General features: G+C 39.3%; 1 protein-coding gene across 1 annotated transcript in view; it reads right to left on the reverse strand.

Moving 5' to 3' along the window:
- LOC134616916 (piezo-type mechanosensitive ion channel component 2) overlaps window positions 1-14,884 on the reverse strand; it is a 94,992-nt gene that overhangs the window by 61,542 nt on the left and 18,566 nt on the right. Inside the window, exons 4-8 of the mRNA XM_063461993.2 lie at window positions 13,684-13,726; window positions 9,745-9,907; window positions 7,861-8,125; window positions 6,438-6,651; window positions 1,374-1,548 (exon numbers count right to left, since the gene is read on the reverse strand). Of these exons, the coding sequence (XP_063318063.1) occupies window positions 1,374-1,548; window positions 6,438-6,651; window positions 7,861-8,125; window positions 9,745-9,907; window positions 13,684-13,726 (860 nt within the window). The remainder of the gene's footprint in view (window positions 1-1,373; window positions 1,549-6,437; window positions 6,652-7,860; window positions 8,126-9,744; window positions 9,908-13,683; window positions 13,727-14,884) is intronic.

Genomic DNA, 14,884 nt, shown 5'->3' on the forward strand with positions numbered 1-14,884 from the left:
TTTCTTCCAAGATTGCCCTGTATTTGGCTCCATCCATCTTCCCATCAACTCTGACCAGCTTCCCTGTCCCTGCTGAAGAGAAGCATCCCCAGAGCATGAATCTGCCACCACCATATTTGACAGTGGGAATGGTGTGTTCAGAGTGATGTGCAGTGTTAGATTTCTGCCACACATAGCGTTTTGCATTTTGGCCAAAAAGTTCCATTTTGGTCTCATCTGACCAGAGCACCTTCTTCCACATGTTTGCTGTGTCCCCCACATGGCTTGTGGCAAACTGCAAACGGGACTTCTTATGGTTTTCTGTTAACAATGGCTTTCTTCTTGCCACTCTTCCATAAAGGCCAACTTTGTGCAGTGCACGACTAATAGTTGTCCTATGGACAGATTCCCCCACCTGAGCTGTAGATCTCTGCAGCTCGTCCAGAGTCACCATGGGCCTCTTGGCTGCATTTCTGATCAGCGCTCTACTTGTTCGGCCTGTGAGTTTAGGTGGACGGCCTTGTCTTGGTAGGTTTACAGTTGTGCCATCCTCCTTCCATTTCTGAATGATCGCTTGAATAGTGCTCTGTGGGATGTTCAAGACTTGGGAAATCTTTTTGCAGCCTAAGCCTGCTTTAAATTTCTCAATAACTTTATCCCTGACCTGTCTGGTGTCTAAATCCAATTGAGAATCTGTGGCAAGATCTGAAAACTGCTGTTCACAAATGCTGTCCATCTAATCTGACTGAGCTGGAGCTGTTTTGCAAAGAAGAATGGGCAAGGATTTCAGTCGCTAGATGTGCATAGCTGGTAGAGACATACCCTAAAAGACTGGCAGCTGTAATTGCAGCAAAAGGTGATTCTACAAAGTATTGACTCAGGGGGCTGAATAATTACGCACACCCCACTTTTCAGTTATTTATTTGTAAAAAATGTTTGGAATCATGTATGATTTTCGTTCCACTTCTCACGTGTACACCACTTTGTATTGGTCTTTCACGTGGAATTCTAATAAAATTGATTCATGTTTGTGGCTGTAATGTGACAAAATGTGGAAAAGTTCAAGGGGGCCGAATACTTTTGCAAGCCACTGTATGCTGTCTTGGAGATTTGGATTATTATATTAAACTCATACAAATGTACATGTCATACAGGCAGTGTGATTTAGTAAATCCTGCAGTACATTTTCAAGAACAGAAGACTGATGGAGACTGTTACTAAATCTGACCCATAACATCTAAATTTAGCCAAATCATAAATACACTTGTGGAGCTGCTTTCAAATCAAAAACACCCGATATAAATGAAAATCAATAAATTATTGATGTGCTTTACTAAACATGTCACAACATTTTGAGCAAAAAAAAGGCATGTGTGCGCTCTCTCTGTCCTCACCATCAGCTGGTCGATGGGCTCCTGCAGCCAGAGGCGGATGAGAGTAGCCAGGGTGTAATAGAGGATCAGCAGCATGATGGGACTGACAAAGTGGTACCACTTACGCCGCGGGTGCACAGTGAGCTTCCACGTGCAGGAGCAGTTGCTCTGGACAATGGGGGAGATGCCAAACACACTGAGAAGAGACAGAAAGGTTTATGAAGATGGAAAAAAGGTTTTAAGCAGTAAAAACAGCAGACAAATAAGATTTTATAACGCTTTTTTGTCTCCTAATGTTTTACTTTGTAAATTTCTTTAGTTTATACATGAAAAGAAACATTTTACTAAACAAATTTAAATCAAACAGAGTTTACTGGCTTCCTTTAGTCGTATCCTGGAGAGCAAAAATGTACGAAAACTCTTAACAGCTTAAATCTTCTGATGACTGCACAGAACACATGAGAGAGACTATGTAACTCATCTGGCTTCACCTGGAGATTTCCCGCAAGGTGTGGGAATGTGTTGCTGGGGAGACGGATGTCTGGACTGTTTTGCTCAGATGCTCCGAGTAAATCCAGTTCAGTTCAGTGTTGAGAGTTTAATGATTTAAAGGAACAGTATTTAGGGTAAATCTAATTGGAGGCTTGGTAATTATGGAGAATGGCAGTACAGAAAAAAATTAAAAATAAATGGTGCCATGTGATCGCAGCAGAGCATTTCACACTGTGCAGGCTTACTTATGGCAGGGCCTTCATCTACTGTCTGACTACTGTCAAAACTGCTCTCAGTTTGAGTCAGGGAGACAGACGCAAGCTAAAAACTTGAAAGCTTGTTCTTAGAGCTGGATCAGTTGACCCTGAAACAGCCCTTAGTTATGCTGCCATAGACTGAGGCTGTTGGGAGACTTGTAAAATGATGCACTGAGCTCTTCTCCTCTATGCTCTCTTTCTCTCTCTCTCTCTCTTTGACTCTCAGTGCATTTATTTCCCTCTACTGCTTGTTATTAACCTGCGTCCCAGCTCTCCCATAGGTAGTGATTTATCCTGTTTGTTGATCATCCTGATCCTGTTCATCACCTTTTCTGTCATCTGTTTCCCCTCAACCCCCAACTTGCTGTGGCAGAGGGCTCCCTTCCTGAGCCTGGTGCTGCCTGTTGTTTTTTCTCTCCTCACAGTCACTTTAAGTTGCTCAGAGGGGATTTCTGGATTGTTGGGGTTTCTATAACACTGCAAGTTATTTATGGTTTATGTAAAAATTTTTGTGATTTGACACTACATAAACAATGATGATCAAACTAGCTTATGATGATCTCACAGAGGGCAAATATTGCTCCTCACTTCAGGTATACAGGTTTCGCTATGAGCACGGAAGCCAAACGCACACGCTGTCCAAACGTTTTGATGAAAAGCAGCCAATCAGAAGAAAGTGGGATTAAGGGAGAGGAGTTAAAGCAGTTTGTTTCTGACAGTGGATGAAGTGAGGGGGGGGCAAGGCCACTGTAAGATAAATAAGGATTTTTTGTAAGTATAAATCACACACAGCTTCTCCAGTAAAGCCATGAATAAAAATTATGGAGGTGGAAATGGTCATCATAAATCCACTTTAATAAAACCAGTGTTACAGTTTCTTCCAGTTGACTTCTGTAATGAACTTTAAAAAACTAAATATACTTTCTGATTTTGGTAGCAACTCTCTTCTAGTGGTCATTTTGGCAAGAAACTCTCTAACCCTGGATTCTGTACAATGCAGCCAGGCTAAAAATGTGTTCATAAAACAAAGGATGTCATATGTTTCACTCCTTTTCCTTCTGAGCAGAATAAAGGTCATCTACTCAGGAACTGCACTGACGTATTCCAGTGACAAACACTCAGATTTAGAAGCCTCCAGAGTCTTGTCTTTTATGCCATGTCGAGGAGCGAACAACCCCCAGAACCCAGCACATTTCCTGAACAGTTTCTTGTTACAGCTGGGGAAGGCCGGTTAGTCACGTGACAGGGGACTTCCACTTTAAGGCGGTGAGGCAGGAAGTGAAGTGGAAGCCAGGACTCTCAACAGTCTCACTCAGCACCAGGTCCACAGCAAGGCCGAGTCATTGTCATCAGGGACAATTAGGACAGGCACTGAGGTGGCCTATTGTCAAATCGAGGCTACACGTATATATGGGCCAATAGTTTCCCTCTGACGACCTGAAGTGCGAACTAAACAGGCCAGAGCAGAGGAGATCATGACTCAGTTTTTACACAGCAGCAGACAGAAATACTTCAGTGATGTGGAAAGTCAACATGAACGTGTGAGTAGACGGCAAATGATGAAACAGACAGTCTGTTTGTGAAATAAGAATCGGAACAGTGACAACCTTTCCAAATGCTGGCCCTCAGACAGACAAATTAGGGCCTTCTTTCTTTCCGAAGTGAGAAGACCACAGTTTGGGAACCCTCCCCCCATAAAACACTAACTAAATATAAAATAGGGGATTTAAAAAGTAAAGAGTGCTTTTTTATGCTTTGTACACAGGGCATCGAGTTCTCAACAGTTTTATGCCAATCACCCTTAAAATGTGTGTCTAATTTTGGTCTTCACAACTTTACTTCCTCAGTGAAGCGTTAACGGCAGTGATTCTTTTCCTTTTATGTCTCATTTAAAAGATTTCTGGAGGCAAGAGCCTACACTCACCTTTGAGTATTTTACTTTCCAATATCCAGCATTTAATTAAGTATTTCAGGGGACCAATAACAACAATTATTCTCTTAAATTTAAGGATTTTTAGACAACCTAAGAAGTAAAGGTAAACTAAAGCATACTAGAGTGATGTGATGACCCCTCAAATTTATCACACACTCAGACGGTAGCCCGTCTGCGCGGTCACTAAAGCTGGACGATTTAAAGAGATTACCCTGTGTAGATGGTGTGAGGGTGAGCGGTTCATTCATTCTAATGACTTTGTTTCCTAATGAAAAACCTGTCAGTGGGACACTGTAATCGCTTCCTTATCTGCCATCTGAGGCCGGAGCGGGACGGAGAGGACACGGGCTTTATCAAGGCAGTTTCAGCTATACATAGCTGTAACAGCAGCACAGCTTTCAAATGAGAAAGTCTGAGATCAATAAAACACTGCAACACCAAGGGCACTGAGATATCAGCTACACAGAGACAGCTGCAGTGCTACTGGTGAGCTCTGGAAGACACCGCATCATTACTATAAGTTAAAGGACCTGCTGTACAGCAGTGGGCGTACATCAACGAGAGCTTTTCTACTTTACATTCAAAGCCATTTTTTAATTGATCTTTCTGAGTTACTAGTGAATTTAAGCATCATATTTGCATTTTTTTTGTTTTAGTTTAGTGTGATAAATTACCTTTACTGCGGCTGCTGGACTCCAATTTTTTATCTTTAATACAAAATTAATGTTGGACTTAATTTTCTAATCATCATTCATCAAAATTAAACCAAAGATTAGTTTGAAATATTTCTCTTCATGTGTATTAAATAAGAAAGCTTTTAAATCAAACTGTAAAATCATTCACTTTTTGTTGATATTCCAGGTTTTTTCTGAGCTGCACTACTCCACTAAAATGATATTGGCATCCATTCATCCATCCACCCTCGCTTCTCGAGGTCCAGTTAGCATTCTAAGGCGTAGTCACCTCCTCCAGCTCTTCTGAGAGGATGTTGGTGTATTTCAAAGCCATCTGAGAAAGATTATCTCTCCCACATGTCCCGGATCTGCCCAGGGGCCTCCTCCCGGTTGTACATGTCCAAAACATCTCACTGAGGAGGTATCCAGGATGCATCCTAATCAGATGGCTCAACCATCTCAGATTGATTGGTTCAGCATCTGCACCAGTTCATCTGTCAATCTTTCTTTCTCCGTTCTTCCCCAACTCATGAACAAGATCCAGAGATACTTAAACTCCTCCACTTTGAGCCTAACTTCACCCCCAACTCCAATGTCCGTGATAAGTGAACAAAAGCAGGGAATGTCCTCGTTAGCCAAATTAAACAATTAAAATCAGATGACTGATTAACACCAGTGAAGAAAACAAAGTCAAATTAATAACAGAAGTCGATAGAGGACATGTTTAGAGAGAATTATAGCAGATATTTTAAAAGTGTACATTTGTTTTCACAGTTATTAAATAAACAGCATCATTCTCATTCCAAGCTGTCAGAATAGAAACAATGAGTTGACAGACTGCCTGCTATGAAGTCAGCTCACTGAACAACTGTGACTAACATATATTGGCAAGACGTTCAACAGTGTGGCTTTAGTCCAACCACAGCGCTTCACCGCAGCAGCCACAGACAGCTGATTGCCTCCTTTTTCATGCATAATAAAACAGCACTGGTTGTAGTGAAGAGCTTAAAAGCTCTGCATTTGACACTGATGTGCTATGAGTAGGAGTCTGATAAATCTACCCTCCAGCTAAGTTTTTCTTTTCATTGCTTTCTTGGTTGTAACAACAGTAAATATTTATTGTTTAAACAAACTTGCCTCGGGCGCAATAAATCTCGCTGAGTCGAAGGAGCTCTGGCTCCTGAGCCCTGTCAACACGTCATTTATATTCACATGATAAAAGAGCGTTAGTATCAGATTGTGATGTTTAACTACGGAAATACATTTCAGCAATTCATCAAAATGACAGGAGAGAAACAAATTGTAATGCCACAGTTTGACTTTCACTGTGTGTTGTTGGGACAACAGTTTGTGTTTGTTCCTGAGTTGGTTTCCTTTCCTTTTGTGTGCCGAGTGAAAGTCAAGTGCACCGACCAAGTTTAACCCTCTGAGGTCTGATTACTCTGCTTTCGCTAACCCTAACCTATATCTGTGAGAATAAAAAAGAGACTTTTTAAATTGTTTTTAAAGCCTGTTGTTTGTTTTTTTTTGTTTTTTTGTTTTTTTGAGAATGACAAATACAAACAACATAGAGTTAGCATATTTGAAATGATCAGTGATCAGTTTTGCCCAACAGAGTTAAATTGTGGAAAATAATAAAACAATAATAATAAAAAGTCTTGTTTGTCTGATGTAAAGCCAAAAATTTAAAGCAGTAAAATGTCTGAATTCTGAGCTCCACATTTCTGACCTGATGTAGCCGTCGTTGGTTAAGACGGACTCCTGAAAGAACTGGAACTGGTAGAGGTAGAGGACGATCAGATGTCCGGCGCTGAAGATGGCCATCAGAACACACATGCAGCTGAACATCAGCGTGCTCAAGGTCCGGCGCAGGGACCACCAGGTGCACAGGAAGAGGAAGGTGAAGAAGTAAACAGCTGAGGTCAACGAGGGCAGCGTGATTCCTGCAAACATAAAACCAGTGAAAACCAGTCAGACATCTGCCAGAGTGGTGTATAAATACAAGCCTTTTTTTTTAACCCACATGGAACCTTAGATTGTGTTAATTTTATAAACACTGCGATATGTATAATATGTTGAATGTGGCAAAACTTGCACATCATTAATGCTGTTAAATAATGACTGAGAAATAATTCCAAATATGGTTTAACATACTTATACGTACAGATAGTTTTACATCTTGGCTGTCAAGCTACAGTTCGAATACACTTTATATTATGTACTGTCACCAGATAAATCTGAATAGTGATAAAGTGCAGTGCAGTGGCTAGGATTGTTGGCAAGAAGGTTCTTGGTTTGAACCCCAGCTGCTGTGTGGAGTTTGGATATTTTCCCTGTACACGTGTGGGCTTCCTCCAACTTCCTCTTACAGTCCAGAGACATGTATGTCAGGTTAACTAGTGATTTTAAATTAGGCATGACTGAGCAGTAGTTAAAGTGGTCTGGAGTCGCAATATTTTTTTTTATATGAGAATTAATTATTTAATTAATTCAGTGTTTTCTTCTCTCTAAAGTCTTGAATGAAGGTGAGGGGTTTTGCTGCCTTGTTTTTGCAGGGATTATGAGATTTTAAATCTAAATTCCTCTAAATTCCTTGCATCGCACTTGTTTTCATTACCACAATGTCATAGCTATGTAATTACTGTTTTAAAAACACTTTCTTCAAGGGTTCAACAACACGTGGAAAACTGTGGAAAAACTGGTTTTATGAGCACCGGTCTGAAATTAAAGCTAAATACACATAGTTAATAGGATGACTGGAAGTAGGCCATTTCTTTCATTATTCTTTCATTATTTCATTATTTCATTATTTTTGGGAACTGCATCTCCTCCACAAAAAAGATTGGTCTTTACAGTCAAAATCATTAAAAAATCAGACTAGAATTTTCTGATTGTCACAAATCCAACCATTTAAATGTCTATAAAGTGGCCCTGATTAAAAGCCACTGAGACAAGTTTAAACAGAAAAATGTTTTAAACTCAAAAGTGTTCAAAAGAAACCCTGGCTGCTCTTAGCTGGAGGAGCGAAAACCGGTGTAACTGTAAAGCAAACATCATTCAAGTTAATGTAAGGTGCCCAACTTGAACACATAAGCAAACAGACTGTATGTTTCATGATAATCTGAAACTACAGACAGAAAAGATTTCCTCACCTGTTATGCACAACAAGATAGTGATCACCACTTTTCCTGCAGTGGTTATCAAATTCCCGATGATCTCCTTCACTTTGGAAGCAACTTCTGCCACCATCCGCAGAATCTTCATCTTTGTGCTCTCTTTTGCTTCTTCTTCCTCCTCTTCCTCCTCCTCTTCGTCCTCCAGCACCTCATCTTCCTCGTCCTCCTCAGCCTCGTACCCTGCTTCATAGTCTTCCTCCAACAGGATGTTGTCCTCCAGGCTTAGCTTCTCGTCTTCCTCCTTGGGAGGAGATAACAGCGACACATTTAAGGTGCACATATGGGTGCAGCTCGGAGGTCAGAGCTCTCCATGGTGCTGAAAACAATTTCTTACAGGTAATCTCTACTATTACTAAAAAAGTAAAGTGTGTCACGTGTGTTCCTGCGAGTGTCTTTCAGTACGGTTAGCATGTAACACAACATATCAGAGCATATATGTGGCGTGTGTAGCTGCTTGAAAGCCTTAGCAGATGTTTTCCTCTGGAACTACATGTTGGCTTGACATCTAATCCAGTCAGCTCTTCCTTGGCTGCTGAATCTAAGCAATTATGTGTCCCTGACTTCCCTAAGACTCTGAAAAAGAGAAACATCATAGCAAGCAGGCCACTCACTTCAACACATAAAGTGCTAGGCAAAGAAAGAAGCAGGCGGCAAATCCTGTTATAAGAGAACGCAATACAGGCGCTGTAGATTAATTCTGGTGTTTCTCAGTAATAAAGCGGCCATGCCATCTGTGCCAACCAGAGCAGCACAGTGGAAGTGAAAGTGAATGTGGATTTAATTAACACAAGTCATAAAGAGAAGGGAGGACTTGCCAGGAGACGGGGGATGTTGTCCAAATCACCAACGCTCACGGGGAAGTTTACTTGAGTTCTGCAGCTTACAGCTTATAGAGCTCAGGTTAGGACTTGAACAGCCCTATACAAGAGGCTATTTTAGCGCCTTCGGGGAACTATCGTTTTAATTTGGTGCCATATAAATAAAACTGAACTGAAGTGAAATTGAATTTGATTGTTTGTAACAAGGTGAATTTAGTTTAGACGGTCATTAAAAACACAAATATTTTATTATTATTTTGTTTTAAATGTGGTTCTTTTTTTAAGGTCTAGAAAAGATGCAGTTCTCTTTAGCAGCTATGTTTCTCAACATAAATGTCAGGTCACTTTGAATTTGAGATTTGCTCTCTGTATGAGTTGGAGGTCCATGGTAAAATCACGAATGCGCACACAGGTTTTCAGAAAGGGGATGCCAGTAGCTGTGCAATTTAAACAAGCTCAGGTTTTTGTATTTATAATGAACAGATTTGTGAACTTTTTAGTCTCCTTTCATATACTTATAGGAATAATTTTGACAGCATACAATGAACAACTTTTTCTTTCCTCAGCGCTAAAGTCTGTAATCAGTTTGTGTGAAATTGTTTACATAGGAGTTTACGGCCAACTGAAAGTTCCTCCGACTAGACTGAGACATTTCCACTTGATATTCAGAGAACATTATTCTCTTCAAGACACTTTTATTCTTTGTTTTAGGCACAAAAATCTGCTTGTACTCAGCTTCCTAAATGATTTATTGTTTTTTTATGAAATCCACACTTTAACCCACACCTCCCTTCACTTTCTATTTCAAACAGGAAAGGAAACAATAAGTCAATTAGTAGACTGCCCGCCATTCCTTTCTCTTTCTTGATTCTCCTGCTGCGTGAAACCGACCAATACTTTGTTTTTCCACCCACTGTGAATATCTTAATTGTGTGGAGTTTTCATGGAGTAAGAAAATATTACAATGAAGAACAACAAAATTAAAAGAACTTTTCAAACCATCCAGACAGACGGACTTCATTTCAGCTCAAATGAAACCTACCTGTTCCTCTGATTGGAAGTCTTCATTGTACTGTGCCATGTCCTCAGGCGGCCTCTTCTGGACCAGACTGCGACACAGCAGCCAGATGCCCAAGCCGACCATAAACATGCCGATATCGGGGATGAACACTCGGATGCCATTCCCCGCATCTGCACCTCTCACACTGGGGACAAACAGACAAAAGATGGGACACAGACGCTGACAGAAAGCAGACGCTCGGTTCCTCAAAGTGCAGATGAATCCCAAAAATCGTGATTTGGAGCAATCTTGCAGGCCAATAACACATAACGGATGGAAATTGGGACAAGATAAAACAGGCTTAACTGCCCGTGGACAATGAGGTCTAATATGAAGCAGTTTTTCTGAGAAATCCAGGGACTCCTGGTCGCTTGTTTAGTTTACTTTGGCCCATAAACAGGTGCTGTCCTGTGTTTGAACCTGGCTGAGTTCTTCGTCACATGTCCCTCTGTATCTCTGACTTTTTAAAACTAAAATAAAGAAAAGTTATTAATTCATTCTAATCCATTTCAGGCAGACGGGAGCTGCACTGAGAATCACAAGAACAGGTATTACTGAAGCAAAACACCACCTGTTCACATGAACGCATGGGAATCTGTATTTTTCCCTTACTCAACTGTTCTTTTAATATGTGTTGTGCTCAGATTTTATATGCAGTACCACCCTCTTTAATGAAATCGGGCTTTAAACATATTGCTGTTAACGAGTTAAATTCCATTCAAACAAAAAGGCCATGAGAGAGCGAGAGCGTTATTTTCTGTTTTTAACTAAACTGTGAAAAACATGTTTACTTCCCTAAAAACTGCATCCTTTGTTCGTACGGAGGCAGCTGGCGTAATTAGCCCTATTTCTTTTCTCTTTCATCTGCATGGAGTAAGAAAAGTAAGGACTAAAAAAAGGGATCATTTTGAGATGTTTGTCCATCTGTCTGAATTCTCTTGACAACACTTAATAAACAAATCATATTTACTTGAAGACAGCTCGGGGTTTTTATTACTGATATATTAAAACACGACGCTGTTTGAACTCTTGTAGTTATAGCGCTGTGAACAAACACTGCCTTTGCAACAATTGTTATTTGATTAGTCCGCTCACGTCTAATTAAATACAAAAAGGTTTGTTCAAACAGGAAGCTAAACACTGGTGGCGGACAGTTGCCATGACTGCTGCAGTAATCTCAGACTTCAAATAATCCAGAGAGATGCATTTATGCTGCCCGAGGACGCATTTTATGAGGTGTCATGATTGCATGTTCTATTAAAACAAATAAAAATTGTCCCTGAAATGGCTAACAGGTTTCAAAAGCTTTAAAACTCTCTTTTATCATCCAAACCAATTTCTATTTTGGTTTTACAGCAATAGCGCTCCATCCTGTGTTTGGCCACTAAAGTGTTTTCTTTACATTTCATGCTGGGCTCCAAGAGTAATTAAACAGTTTACAATAAACACACCATACTGGTGATTCTGCGGCTCAGGCTGCAGAGAAAAAGCTGACCGAATACTTGTAATTAAAAAAGGAAAAAGAAAAAAGAAGAAGCACTCATTTACAAAAAAAAGTCAGTGTCATTCCGGATTCTGGTCTTGAGCTTATATAAAGCTTATAAAAGTTAACAAGTTGAAAACAGAGTGCTAATCATCTTGATGGAAAAACGAACACACCGATAAATAGATGCGCCTCTGGCTTCTGTTGTGGAGTTTAATCTGCTCAAGGACGCCTGTTTCCATTTGCTTCATTGTTGTGAAGCTTCGCGCATCCTCACACGGATGAAAGAGATGGAAACCATCAGAGCCAAACGGGGCTGAGCCAGTAACTTCAGTGACTCCCACTTTTCCCATAGTTATCATATGAGGGAATCACAAAAACATCAGTAGTGTTCGGACCTATCCTCACTGGTCCAAGCTACAGCTGGAATTAGTCACGCCACCTCAGTGAAAAACTTTAAATATAGACCAAATAAAATATGCCCTGTATATAAATATTTGGCATTTATAAAGGATCTGCAAAGGTCAATCCTGAGTAAACTGAACAATCAGCATGACTGAAAAAGTCACACAACAGCTGTGAATCGCTTTCAGGCTTGGATACATTTGAGCTCAGGTGCATTTAGGCATTAAAATGCACCAAAGCCAACTGTAATCACTGTTCATATACTGTATATGACCCTCGACACAAACAGGTAAATGCATATGGGATAAAATGTTTATGGCTCTACTTCCGCCACTTACAGTATGAAGGATGTTGAGTACTGGAAAAAAGGACGTGGCTGAGTTAGGACATTCCCGTACTCAGGAAACCACATCTAATATGATCATGTGTGTGTGTGGGGGGAGGCAGACACAACAGCAAAAGCTTTGAAAAATAGGCCCGTCAACCCACTGTCAAACATAAGTGGGTTTAGCGTTCAACAAGAATCCACACAGGGACAGGTTTGGAGCTTTTATGAAGCTGGGTACATGACGAGCCACTGCAGCTACAGTAAAAAGTGATGTTTAATGTTATTGTGGGGCTGCTATATTTAAGACACTTTGCACAGTCGGTGCCACCTCCTGCAAACAGAGCAGCGATAAAAAAGGTGAAGCAAAAATGTGAATTTTAAAATAATTTATTTTTAAAGATATCTCCTTAAAACTGCATTATTATTGCAATCACAGTTGTACTGTTTATGTGTTATCATCGCTCAGTAGGGTTTCAATTTCAAAACTGAATTTGTTTATTTTGATTTTGTTTTCATTTCGTACAAATATTTAGTTTTAGTTTGTTTTTAATGATTTTCAGTTGACCCCTTTTTTTCTATAGTTATTTTATAAGGTATATTTTGTTATTTAGTTTATCACATTATACAATAGTTTATTTTCTAAATTCTACTTTTTAAAAAATCTTATTTCACCTAATTTTTTGTTTTGACTGCACACACTGTGTCTGCAGAACGCTCAGTCCATAGTGTCTCATCTTTAGTTGGTGCAGACTGCTTGATTCCCTGCTCAGACTCGACTCTAAGGTGTTTTATTTCTCTAAAAAGCAGTGCATTTGGGTCAGGTTGGCACTTGGACAAAATGCTCAATGTCTGTGTCCCTGCTTTACATTTAGGTCTTTTTGACAATCGAGGTTAGTTGGCAAGGAAGACTGTATTTCTGTTTTCTCTCTCTTAAGGTCACTTAAATGTCATCATGTATTTTGCATGTAACAGTGTCCGAACTAACTGATCATATATTAACATTCTGTTATCTTGACTTTTTCATAAATATTTTTAATTTTGTCGTCCACATAATGTGTACAGCACTTTGGTTTTGTCTTGTATCTCTCTTTATTTTTATTTTTAATTTGCTACATAAATAATTTTAGTAAGTAATTCAGTAATTATTACACATATTACACAGAACACTTTTCTTAAAAGTAATGCAGTACGCTACTTAATTACTCCCAGAGAAAGTAATTTGTTATACTACTCTTTATATTACTTTTGATTTTCGCTCTCGCTCACTCGTGTTTTTGTGCTATAAAATATAAATAAAGTATCCATATCCACTCTGTAGACTGCGCCACTATTTTCCACCTTCAGCACAGGAACTGAAATCATTTTGTAGCACAAGTGCAGGCAGAACCGATAAGTGGAATCAATAGACAAGCAGGATAAAAAAAAATTCAAAGGAATTCTCGATACCCATCCCTACTCCTGAGACACAAGCTTTTATTTGAGAGGGATCTTTAATCCAAAATCATCTTTGAGGAGAAAGTTCTTTTTCAAAGAGTATTGTTTAAAAAAAAAGTATAAAATACTTTGACCAGTATGAAGTATAAGCTGTAGGAAATACATAGCTTGATGACCAATGTGGACATGAGGGTCTCGGGAGATTTAAAATATAACAGCCTATAGCATCATTATTATTTATAACTCATTATTAGTTTAAATCTTATCTTACCTTTCAAAGCCAATTTGTCTTATGGATTTCTCCCATGAGGAACCTGCACACAAATATATGAAGTAATTTCGTGAGTACAGGTAAGGTCTGGCAAAGAAAAGCACCTTTAAAGTTAATAATTGTTAGATCACAGCCATTAGAAACAATTAGGAAGTTGGTTGATCAAGAAGCACCATGACAAAAAACAAACAAACAAATTAAACAAAAAAAACCTGAATGATTAATCTATTAATGTATCCAGTGATAGCGTCAGCTCATCTTTTAATTTCATACAGAGGATCGTTCGCGGTGCTCGTGTAACCTTCATGTATAAACAAGAAAATAAAAACCAAAGCCTCGTTTCCACGCTTTGCATTGGTTGAAGTGTTCCTGACCATCACTCCAACACCCACAAGGAGATTTCCAGGTATTCAATTCATGAGCTCGGGAGAACGAAAGAACGGCACTCATTCGGCCTTTGTTCTACTGCCACAGAAAACACAACGTCAGAGTGTGACTCAACTAAATGGCGTATCAGTACAGTCCATCTGTTTTGTCTATTGGTAGTAATTATATGCTGAACTGAATTTAGCTCAACACAGATAAAGCAGATAAAACACTTCATCTTCATCTTATCTGCCGTGTCTCCGCTGTGCAAGCCAGCTACTGCCAGCTTGTCAAGCTAAAATAAAGAAAACAGACATTTTTTTCACAGCAATTCTTGTTACACATTTTTTCAGTCGACAATTTTTAGCATTTACAAATGCTTTACTACATTGAGCAAAACAAGTAAGTACAATTATCTTTCATCAGTGATCAAACTGGGCTGGAGCCTATCCCATTTGTCTTAGGGCAAGAGGCATATATAAATATATATTTTTCTTTAAATAAAATGTCTTACTGTTAATCAAATAAAAAATCACCACAGTTATTAAGAAATTTACAAAGTAAAAAGGAAAGAAAGAAAACAAACATACACACATCTGTGAAAGGAGGGGGCTACATGACATACCCTGACATCAAACACTTCCTCCACTGTTTAAGACTCATCAGTCCACTTCCACTCAGTTACTCCCATCTAAAAGAGCTCACTGATGAAGGAAACAAACTAGGTTGTGTAAATGACTCATTCAGTAATAGCTAAACACCCAAAAGAACAAAAGGAAATTAGTAATTATTGTCTCTGTGGTACTAAGCAACACTGCAATACATTTACCAGTGA

Source organism: Pelmatolapia mariae, linkage group LG18 (assembly GCF_036321145.2).
Source record: "Pelmatolapia mariae isolate MD_Pm_ZW linkage group LG18, Pm_UMD_F_2, whole genome shotgun sequence".
In the NCBI taxonomy this organism is placed as follows: Eukaryota; Metazoa; Chordata; class Actinopteri; order Cichliformes; family Cichlidae; genus Pelmatolapia; species Pelmatolapia mariae.